At 31.5% G+C, this 12,327-nt stretch overlaps 1 protein-coding gene across 1 annotated transcript in view; it reads right to left on the reverse strand.

The window, feature by feature from the left end:
• The window catches only part of LOC111707783 (uncharacterized), a 28,251-nt gene extending 18,989 nt beyond the window's left edge, over nucleotides 1-9,262 (reverse strand). Inside the window, exons 1-7 of the mRNA XM_023480937.1 lie at nucleotides 9,116-9,262; nucleotides 6,946-6,993; nucleotides 6,328-6,411; nucleotides 3,813-3,906; nucleotides 2,450-2,509; nucleotides 2,052-2,141; nucleotides 230-343 (exon numbers count right to left, since the gene is read on the reverse strand). Coding sequence (XP_023336705.1) covers nucleotides 230-343; nucleotides 2,052-2,141; nucleotides 2,450-2,509; nucleotides 3,813-3,906; nucleotides 6,328-6,411; nucleotides 6,946-6,993; nucleotides 9,116-9,244 — 619 coding nt within the window. The 5' untranslated portion in view covers nucleotides 9,245-9,262. The remainder of the gene's footprint in view (nucleotides 1-229; nucleotides 344-2,051; nucleotides 2,142-2,449; nucleotides 2,510-3,812; nucleotides 3,907-6,327; nucleotides 6,412-6,945; nucleotides 6,994-9,115) is intronic.
• Between the last annotated feature and the right edge of the window lie 3,065 nt (nucleotides 9,263-12,327).

The raw sequence follows: 12,327 nt of genomic DNA on the forward strand, positions 1-12,327 counted from the left end.
TGTCAAAATAAAAAATTTATTGAAAATTGAAGTTTTTTTCGCTTATAAACATTTTAACACTCGAGTAAAAACAAGACTACATAAAAAAGAATAGGCATTTAATTTTTAGTAGTAAAAATCTAATTAGGTTTCGTACTAAGAAAGTTCTTTATATACAAACTTTTAAAAACCGTAAACACTTTAGAAGAAAAGAAGAAAAAAACTTAAAATAGCGTTCAATGCAACTCACCGTGAAATCTTTCATTATATCGACGAATAGCTTTTTTGGTTCGATTATTCTTAATGACGATTATAGGACGACTTGTTATACCGAGCACTACACTTGGAGCTCTCGCGTCGTCAGCTAAAAATCACAAAGAGTCAGTATTAAGTTAACAAAAATTTTGCAAAAAATCTTAAACATTTTTAGATATAATAAGTGTCAAAAAGTATCTAAATGGCTCTCTGTAATTTTTAACATGCTAAAACTGTGTCAAATCGTGAAGAGGGAAAAAATTCCAGATTTTCATTTATGTGTTGTACACTGTACACTGTACACTGTACACCGTACACTGTACACTGTACACTGTACACTGCAATACACTGCACAGCCTTTTTAATCAAATCAAGAGTAAATTGCTAGCTCCAGAATATAAGTTAATCAAGTTTAAATTGAGGATAATTATTTTTAATTTCAAATTTTGTTTTAGTTCAAATATTTTAAATTATTTAGAAAATGTGTAATTTGTATTCAACCAATTTAAACGGTTTTGGAAAACTTGGAAAGTTCTTTGGAATATAAAAATAATTGAAAATGTTTAAGCACAACTACTGTAAAACAAATGAAAGAAATCTGGAATGTAAGATTTGATGATTTGTCAGTGCAATAAATTTCTGCTTAGCGTGGATTCATAGTGTACACAGATAGAACAAGAGAAAAGCGTTGGTTTAATTTAGCCATTGTCATCTATATCGTTCTAATTAGCCATTAGTTTTTTACTCAGTTTGATGCCTGGTGCATAAGAATATATTCAAGATACATTTCACGCAAAATTCTTAGTATATCACATTTATATGCTCGCATGACACCAGGTATATAACTGCACAATATGCAAAGAAAATTGCGCACAATGCCCGGTATTTTACTTTACGCCATATTTATAAAAAAAAACTTTTTTAAGACTAAAGGCGTATTCTTTCTTTAGAGAATTAAGAAAAAAATCTGCCTCCTCGATGCTTCACAGAGCCTGTGTGTGGTATGCTGAAAAGGTTTACGGGACGGCCATTTTGAATAATTTCCATCCAGAAAAAACGTCCCGTAATCTATTTTTAAAGCTAACACCCAGCTTTGTTTGTTTTTTAAGAGGCAGATTTATTTTTAAAATCACGTAAAAATGTTCCGCCGTTTATTATGGGTCAGAATTTTCAGTTAAGAAAGGTTCTATAAGGCCTTTGCGGGTCAAAATTCATCCGGGGAAAACTTGGAAACCCAGGTAAAATCTCTTGTTTATCTGTGTGATCTAGACCCGGAGAATATATATCTAAAAATGTGAAATATCCAGACAATCAATTTGGTTTGATTAATTTAATAAATTGATCTATATCAAAACTGTTCAATTGTTTGGAAATACCACAAGTAAAGATGTTCAAACTTAAGATAGATTTTAAATTATAAGCAAGTTTAAATTTATCAGAGAGCCAAATAAAGTACATGCTTTTTTCAATTTTCAGCAAAGATGCTCTACATCTTTGTTTTATGGTATGAAAAAATCATTTAAAACAAGTTTATTTAAAAGGAATAAGAAACAAAACTAAAAACTAGCAACAAGTAATTTAAGTTGTTCTTTGTTTCATGTTATTTATATTTGATGTTATTTATATTTGATGTTATTTATATTTCATGTTATTTATATTTGATGTTATTTATATTAAGATCTTCTAAAGACTAAAACAGAGAGATTGTAGAAACTGTTTACAAAAATAATAAGGAAATTCAAAGCGCAAGCTAATTAATGACACAAAACTAACCGACAGAAAACCGGTTTTACTACCACGTGGAAGTTTATTCCTACCTGCCACAGACACAGCTTTAGCCCCCAGAGCAGCTGCAGGGTTTGGAGCTGTCATTAAACTCGCCACATCCGCCAGGGGAACTGTTAATCCTGAAAATATATTTCATGAATTTGCTGAAGCGGTGTTGAAGAGGACAAAAACTGAATACTCACTTTAAACTTAATCTTCTGATTCCCAGTTCCTGACTTAAACCGGATTTTAAATCAATCTTTGATATTTCAAACTTTGGCTGTTTTTTGTAGGTTGAAGTTTTTTAAAGGTATACCTCATCACGGGATCAAACTTTTGAATGTGACAGCGCTTGGCTTCAGGCACAAAACTTGTTATCACTGAATCGCATGAGCGCAGGATTCAAATGTTTTGCTCTCAAGTATTAAAATAAACTTTTTGCAATTACCTGGGAAACTTTCTTTTTGATGTCTTTCCCTCCATTCTTTCTGCTCTGCGGGGGTTATTTCTAGAATATCAAGTTAAAGCACAATTCTTTTAAGTTATAAAAGACTGATATATTGTCTAGAGTAGGGATGTGCATTGATTACATGCAATACTGTTTTGTGATCTGTTTCTCAACGTTTTGCATCCTGGTTATTAACATAATTTAAACAGGTATATACAGTATGGTTTTATAGTGCTTACATCATCACATGAATGTATTTCCACAAACCAAAACCAAATGCTCTCGTATTTCTGATTTGAAAAGGCGCAGCTTTCTTGGTGGTTGATTTATTTCTACATAAGGAAGTTCAGCCCATGTTTACATGTAGTATAACACGATATACTGCATGAAATATTGGACCTGATCTTCATACATCATCCACCAAGGAAGTTAAAATGCCATTTTAATTCATAAATACTTAGGAGGAAGTTTGGTTTTTCTTACAGGAAATACAGCATGATTAGATAAAGAAGGGATAACACTTTTTGGAATTTTGAACAAACTGTAATAAAAAAGTATAGACTAGGAAGACGAATTATGGTATTTTATGCTGCTTTTACTAGCAGCTTGGAAATCAACATATTATTAAGTGAAATGGGTCTGTGTGCACTTCACAATTGTTGTGTTTTATGTTCATTGGACTAACAAAATCATAACTTAAGTCAAACAGTTGTATTCATTTGTAGGTCGCGAGGATGAAATAAAAAACATATATTTATTCCATTCAACATTAGCTGTAAGTTCTTAAAAATGATAACTTGTAGTTGAGCATGCAACGGGACTTTCTTCTTATAAATCTACAGTGGGAACCATGTATTGAAGCAGTACTCAAGTTTATTTAAGATGTCGCGAATAGTTCTACTAGTAAGTTATTAAATTACTTATAGAGTGAAATGGGCTTGTTTACACTGCGCAATTTCTGTCTCTCATTTACAAATAGGACTTTTTAGTCATAACTTGGTTGAGCTTAAAATTCGTCTTTCCGAGATTACTGGTTCGTAATGAAGAAGATGACTTTCCCTATAGTCTCTAGACATTGACGATCAATTATAATAGTAAAAATACAATTTAAAATGTTTTTCAAAAAGTAGAATCCCAACTGTATTCAGCACAATAACAACAAACGAGCAAAATATATTGGACAGGACAAACAAAACATGCATCAACATTTAGGACAAAACATCCTATCAAAATAACGGACAAAATAGTCTAATTTCGGATACCTTATGCATTTCAGAAAATCTTTAAAAACCGATTAAAAATGAATTAAAAAGATATCAATGGTCAACCCTAATCCAGAATACTCTCATGCTGATATTCGTACTTTCTACGCTACCATTAATATTTACTCCTGCATCAACTAAATATTGTTGAAATTGTTCCTCGAGAACTTTCTCCAAGGTGTCAGTAGCCATTCCCTAAAATATCAACGATCATTCTAAAGGGACTGTATAGTTGTATAGTAGACGTGATTCGAAGTGAACCTTCATTATACTATTACTAGTATTTTAGGACGCTTCGCGTCTTTCTTCTTTTTCAACTTTTAATTGTGGCTTTATCTGTGAGCAGTACAGTGTAAATTTTTTTTAATTGACGGATTTCATAATATTTTTTGGGCATTTTTAAAATTTTACAAAATTTAAATATAAAAATATTTTAAGATTACATATTTAAAGTCTGATTGGCCATAAACCTTCCCAGGGGCCCCGTGAGGTCCCACACACAATTTGGGCCTGATCGGTTCAGATGTTTTTGACGTTTATTAGATACAAACAAACAGACAGAATGACAAGCCAAATTTATGTATAGATTATACCATATGGAGTACGTTGCATAACATTCCTGGTAAACGAAGAAAAAGTTCAGCTCTAAGGCAGGATGAGCATTTTACAGTACATTGTGAGGGTACTGTCAAATGACCCTGTTGCCTTAGAATTGAACTTTTCCTTCCTTCGATAGGAAGTTATGTAAAGTAGTTCATGAAGTATATCGTGTACTGCATGGAAAGCTCATCCTGCGAGGGAGTTAAACCGCCTTTTCAGACAAAAGATCCTTAGAAAAAAGTTTACTTTTGACGGGAGGAAATACAGTGTATTTGTACTGTACAACTTGCTCTAGATGCTTAAAAGTCAGCCCGGTAGTGGAAATGAATTGGAGATTACAGTGATTTAGCATGTCAACAAATGACCCCGAAAATATTTTTCAAAATTGAATGAGATACTTTTTTAGCTAAATAATGATTATTATCAATTGTGGAGTTTTTAGTTATGCTGATTTGTGCTGTTGAGACTTAAAAGGAAACAGTCATAATTCAAACGTAGAGACAGAGGTTTATTATGAGTAACGTTGTGAATAGAACCTGCCATTTATTTTAAATAGAGGGTTACTTGAAATTAGATTTACTGTCCCTTTAAGAGACACGCTTTATGTACTTTAAGGCAACCAGTACAATTTTTTGTGGATTTTTGACTTAATATATGTGTTCTGCACACTTGATTTTAAATTCATTGAAATGTTTTATGCTTCAAGAAAAAATGTTATGTCTCACACAAATTAAGTAATTTTCATAAATAATGCTGGGGGAACGGGATGGTTAAATATTGCCTGCAGATCTGTCTGTCTGAGTCCAATTTACGTCAAAACGTTTGGACCGTCAGGTCCCCATTTTTCTTGCATTTCACTCGAAGTTTAAAAATACCGTCCGGAAAGAAATCGTGACCGGTTTTAAAATGCGCCAATTTTTAAAAGAAAAATCCGCAAAATTTTAGTTTTTTCTGTTGAAACGACTAAAATTAACGATTTGAAAAGCAACAGTTAAAAGCTAAACGAAAGAAAAACGGCGCAAAGCGCTTAAAGCCAGTATTTCATATTCTATTCGGTATTCACAGAGATAAGAGAGGTACAGAGATCAACTGAAAGCTAGAATATGCGATTTAATCCACAGCAGGTTCTAATTGTGTATAAGTACTGTACACGACCTAGCAGAAGACATCTGTATTCAGGGATATTTAAGGATATACAAAAGTCTGTGTTAGTCTGTGAGTAATCACAATAACTTATTGATACATGCATTATTAATCCTAGGGCTATACTCCATTTTGTTTATGACTGTTATTAGTTTAATAATCATTTTGAATGATTTGTATATAATTTCTTATTTATGTTTTCATCGGTATCAAGTAATGGGAATTTGATGTGTGTTGGTAAATTGATATAAATACTGATAAACGTTTTTAACATGATTTATTGGGTTAATAACTCATATTTAATACAATTAGGCCTATATTCTATAAATCTAAATAAATTTAATACAAAATATAAAAATAAGTAAGGAATTCAGGAATTAAATTTAGTCTTTGCCACAAACTATGAATTCTGTAAGATCAAATAGTATAATTGTTTAAAATATCACAGATTCAACCCATCAGGTTCCAAAGTAAAAGGAATTAAAAAAATATGCTAATAACCAATTTTTCTAATGTTTAAATAGAAATAAACATACAATGAAACCATGATCGACAGCAGTAAAATGATGAAAAATACCGAATATTAACTTTAAGAAGCAAAATTATGAAAACAGGGACAAGGATAAACGTGGGACAAGGATAAAAGTGGGACAAGGATAAACGTGGGACAACGATAAACGTGAGACAAGAATAAACGTGGGACAAGGATAAACGTGGTACAAGGATAAACGTGGGACAAGGATAAACGTGGGACAAGGATAAACGTGGGACAAGGATAAATGTGGGACAAGGATAAATGTGGGACAAGTTGAAATCCACGGGAAAAAAAAAGCACACACAAAATTCGCAATAATGAATACAACCGGTTTTTACCTGGCCACACACTGTGATGGCCGGATAGCTGAGAGTGTTGATGGGAAGCGCTGTTGTAGACACAGTCGTGATAATCGGATCATTCTTAATAGAAAATATATCTCAAGGTCGGATTTTATGAACAGTGAAAAGTGGTTGAACTAGGTATGGAGGATAGTTGAACTACATCTCTACTTACCATGCCTTATTCGTTTACGTTGCAATTTCAACATTCATTAATTCCTTCAGCTTTGTTTTTTCAAATATTTCTTCTTATGTTTAAATACTTGTAAAAGATAATATACTTTAGCTCATTCTGAGCAACATTATAAACCATGTTTATCCCTATTCTTTAGCTTTTTCTCCCAAAGAACAGTGTAGGTACATATTTGTGTTAGCCCAAGGGAGAGAAAGTGATGAATTACAAATTTTCATGAAAAAAAACATTTACAAGATGAAGATAGCTTTTTACATGAACAAAGTTTTAACAAAAATAAAAAAAAACTTTTTAGCATTTAGACTTATAAATATTAACAACAACACAATTGAATATACTTCTTTCTTTGGAAATCAAAACAATAAAGTACTTCTTTAGAAGAATCTTTGAAAAAAAAGATTTTGTTAAAATGAAATTTCTACCTGCCAGGAGTTGTATGCATTGTTAGAAAGGTAAGCAGCAAAAAGGATCTAAAATTATATTATAAAATTATGGTTTATACCAAAGAGAATAGATCAGTAAAGAGTGGAATTAGTTAGAAAAGAGTGTAAAACCCATAGAGAATAGAATATATGCTAGAGAGGAATTTAAAGAATCTCTCGGTATGAATTTTTTCAGTCCCTTTCAGCCTGAAAGGGAGTTCAAAGTGTACAAATCATGTAAATGTTCACAAATTATATGCAGTAGAGTACATTAATACAGTATGTTCCCTAGACTATCCATTTCAATTTCGAATTTTTTAAAGCTGTTAAATAAACTTTATAATGAATTAGGTGAATAAAAAACATCATTTGATTTATAGTTATAACGGAAAATCATCGTTTGTAAAGTGAAAGGCATATAGTCTATGTGAAATGATCATTGGTCAATTACGAAACCAGACTATTTCATGATTTGGTTTTCTTTTAACATTAATTTTAGATTTTCTATAAAATGATATTACAGGGCCCAAAAGGTTATATAGCATAAATATGTGCAGTATTGAAACAGTACAACAAAATGGCCGTTTTACACTTTTTTCTAGTAAATTCCCCTCTAATATATATTATATTCTCTTTTGTTCTGTATATATATTTGAATCCGAAGTAGGATTTGAACATTATTGAAACCCTAAATTGATTTTTAACTTTAAAAGGAAAAAATTTTGAACTTTAGTTTGTTGTTGTAGATTGTAGTTCCCATTAAAAGAGGGAATACAAAGACCACAATTGGATTAAATATGTCGTCTTTATAATAATAAAAATTATGTGGTTCCCTTAGGAAACGTAATACAAAGACGACTTTTTGATTACATGTCGGTTTCCGAAAACAAAACTACATGGTTCCTCCATGAAAATTATTGATAAACTGGATAAGTGTAACATTTTTGCAAACATTAACCACTGCAGTGTACACTGTCCATTTGTACATTTAAGTAAACAGTACAATTTTACACATTCATTTTGCTCAGGGATATTTCAATTGATTTTTTGTGTTAAAATCTTAGGTATTTTTCAAATATGCAAATTTCGTCAAACCCAGACCTAACATAAAATATGCCAGATCCAGAAAGTTACCAAAACTGTAAATCAAGGTGAAACGAAATATTGTATCTATACCATAATAAATAGTAAATAATTGATTTAGCTAATTGCATATAATCATACATCAATGTGCATAGAAACCCCTCTCATCAGAATATATATATTTACATGAAGGGTGAAGGTATATATCTAAAACCATTTCTGTGAATAATTGATCAGAAATTGTTAATTTGATATCATTATAAAGGGTTGAAGGCACTTATGACTGAGGAGGCTTCTGAATTGGTCAATAGGGGTATTCTTAACCTGAACCTGAACCTACACCTCAACCTTAACATGAACCTGAACTTGATCCTAAACCTGAACCTTACTCTCAACGTGAAACCTAAACCTGATCCTGAACCTGATCCTAAACCTGATCCTTAACTTAAACCTCAACCTCAACCTAAACCTAAACCTGAACCTGAACCTGAACCTGAACCTAAACCTGAACCCGAACTTAAACCTGAACCTGAACCTAAACCTAAACCTTATCATAAACCTGATCCTAAACCTGAACCTTACCCTGAATCTAAAGCTGATCCTAAACCTGCACCTAAACCTAATCCTAAACCAAAACCTAAACCAAAACATGAAGCCTAACCTAAGCCGAAACCTGAACCTGAACCTGAACCTAAACCTGAACTCAATTCTTAACCTAACCTGAGCCTAAGTATAAACCTAAACTTAAACCTTAACTCAAACCTGAAACTGAACCTGAATCTAAACCTGCACCTAAATTTAACCCTGAATCTGAACCTAAACCTGAGCCTAAAACTGAATCCAAACTTAAACCTAAATCCAGATCTGAACTTGGATCTATACAGGAATCTGAATCTAGACCTAAACCTGAATCCAAACCTGAACCAAAATCAAAACCTGAACCTGAACCTAAACTTACATCCTATCCTAAATCTGATAAAGAATCCAAACCCCTTCTTCAATATATAAACATGAACCTAAACCTTAAATTGAACTTAATAAAGTAGAAATAATTTATAAAATCTTGAAGATGAGATGAAATGCTTACCGCTAGACCAACTATAAGAAACCATAGAACCCTGTGAACAAATACTTGTCTTCTCTCAACAATGTATTTGATTCCATGAGTTGTACTACTCTCTCCATAATCTTGGATTGTTCCCAGGAAAGCCCCCATTATCCATTATATAAACGCATTCCTAAGATAATTATTTGATTTAAAAGGACTGTACACGTAATTAGGTGAACCTCCATTTATAGAGGGGTCATGTCCAATTCATAACGGTACCCTTTAACTGTTTTTTTTCGATATTATCCGTTCCTGGGGAACGATCATTTGTTCACGGAAACTAACGGAACGGAACGGAGAACGGAACGAACGATATTTAAAAAAAAGGAAGAACACGCCCAGCCCTAGTTCCTCATTAAAATGACATGCGGAGTTATGAAGCAAAATAAATTACAGACAATTTTGAGAATCTATTTTTAAGTCAAAAATGAGGGCTGAAAGGTTACCTAAATATGCCTTTTTATGATAACTGAAATCTACCGAAAAAAAGCACAAAATATAAATTTAAGTTGTTCATATCATAAAATGTTTAAAATACACGTGATTATTGAATTTAATTTTACTTACTCCGAGATTATTTAATTTATTTTTACTTACTCCGAGATTTTTTTCACGTACAATTTGCAGACACAGGATTTAATAGATTTGACTATCCCAAGGGGCACTTGAGAAATATATCATCCCGCCAAAAGTAAAAAATGAATGGCATGTTTTTCAAAGGGTGATAAAATATTTAGCTACAGTAAAAACCAGTAAAATCTAAAACAGGAGGACGACTTTAAGGATTTAAATATAGTCAAATGAACATGTCTTATGAGACACAGCAATTAAGTGCAGTGTAAACAGAGTCATTTAACTATTTAAATTGATTGTCAATCTACTGGTAAAACTATTTGCTTTGTAACAATATCAAATACAATTAATTATTAAGTTGATGTCGTCTTCCTAATTTAAGTTTTCTGGCTCTCACTGTTGATGGTTGAAATATTATGTATTTAAAACTATCGTATAACTAAGTCTACGAAGTTATATGATTTTATTATATACCCAATTTTTAACCAGGGCATAAGAAGGCATAAAAATATAATAAATATGAAAAAAAAATTCACAAATCAGGAAAATAAACAAATAATAATGTGTTCAAAGAGAAATGTTCTGATTTTGAGTTTAAAATTCATGGGGCGGACTTTTTTAATTTCTCCTTGATTTCATGTTGCTAAGTATTTACAACCCCCTCCCCCTCCCCCCCATATATGTGTGTATTAAGTAAATTTATTGAACCAATATTGCTCTGTAAATCACTGTTTATTATTGCTATTTGCTATTTTAATATCAAATCGTGAATTTATAGTACAACGGAATTTGCAACAAAATAGTTTGCAAGACATGCTAATTTTATAAAAGTTGTAAACGTTTGCTTAACGCAAATAGATTACTAAGTACAATAGGTGGCAAAAGAGAAACGGACCAATCATACACGACGTCACAAGTGTCAAATATAACAAGAAAAACGAAATTTTCTCACATTAGTTGACATGTTTTCCAAGATTAAAAAAAAAGTGTAAGAACAGAAACTAAAGAAAACATATAATTGCACTTGTTTTACAGGAAGATAAGAACTTTATTCTAAAATTATCACTATTTATAATAACTTTGTCAGACACATAAAAATGCTGATACTTGTGACGTAAGAATACTGCTATACTCAGAGTGTACAAATTCTACGTTGCCATCTATTGTACTGGACTCTATTTGACTTAAAGAGACTGGAGGTGTAATTTCAAATTACCATCCAGTTATGAAAGGCATGTCCGATTCACAACGGTATCTTTTTCCCCTTTAAAGCAGTAATAATTATTAAGATAAATTTTCAAAGAAAATATGTAGATTTTCTGAATGTTCTTTCTTGCTTTAAACTGTCCATTCATTGAGAACCTCATTTGAAAACATTTAATTTTAAGAATTAGAAAACAATGAAAATTTTGTGTACCATTTATTATAAATAAGTTACATGTAGAAGTACTGGGTGTCCCAGTAAACATGGGAATTAAGCGACGACTTTAAATCGTCTTTTTCCACGTGGCATTAATATGTGAACTCAATTTTTAAAGCATTTCCTGTAAAAATAGTTAATAAGTTGAACAGCATTGATAGTTCATATAGTGCGGAGATCGTGTCCGAGTTGATAGTTCATGATAAAGATAGATTGAGTCTGGTTGGACATTGATAGTTAAGTAAGATTGAGTTGTACCTGGATTGATACGTTTTGAGAAACCCTTCTGGAGTAGGGACTTTTAGTAAATGTAAAAAAAATAGCATGCTTTGCTAAATGTATTAGTTTTATGGCCGGTTCTAAACTTGTTCAAAAATTATATCTTGAAATTTATATGCATTTAGCCCTGAAAATTGATAGTTTTTAATTTTATGTGCTCGCATCTTATTCTATTTTGTCAAAAACATAATTCTGCTGTACATTGGATGAACAAACCCACTTTCAGAAAGTCAAAAAAACTGATTGCGCTGATTTCGGACAGAATTATTTCTGAACTTTTCGTTCTCTATATTTGTAGCCCTCCTATTTTTAAAATTTTTTAATTATTTTGCCCCAGAGTGAACAATTGTAATGGTTTTCTAGGGTTTAGATCAGACCCTTCATCATATCATTTTTAAGTAAAGTGTCAAAATTATTTGCAGATTTCAAATTCCCGATGTTATAATGAACCGATTCAATTTTTGCGGAATTCTGATTATTTCTTGGCGAATTTGTATGCCTATATTGTTGCTTTTACTGAATTCATACTGTAGCTTTTTGATGCAAATTTTATATTTGAATTGTTAATACATACTTTTATGAAAAATTAATTTTCAAAAATAAAGTTTAGGAAAAAAAAAAACATTTCTTCTCAGGTTTAAAACGAAACTGAACAGTCGGCACAATTTCCAATTATCCAATTGTCATATCTTTGTTTTATTTTAGACTACGAAAAATCTGCAAGATCAAGTTTTAAATGTCTAAAGTTTTAATATCATCAGGTTACAAAGAAATACTACCAGCCTCGCAAAAAAACGTTTAATTTGAGTTATAACATGAAATATGAAAAACAAATTTTAACCACAAAAGTTTAAATGGTTCCGTTGTGAATCGTTTCTGTTGGTTTGAATGAAAAGTTTTTTTTTTCAAAATGTATTTT

Source organism: Eurytemora carolleeae, unplaced genomic scaffold, assembly GCF_000591075.1.
Source record: "Eurytemora carolleeae unplaced genomic scaffold, Eaff_2.0 scaffold799, whole genome shotgun sequence".
Classification (NCBI taxonomy): Eukaryota; Metazoa; Arthropoda; class Copepoda; order Calanoida; family Temoridae; genus Eurytemora; species Eurytemora carolleeae.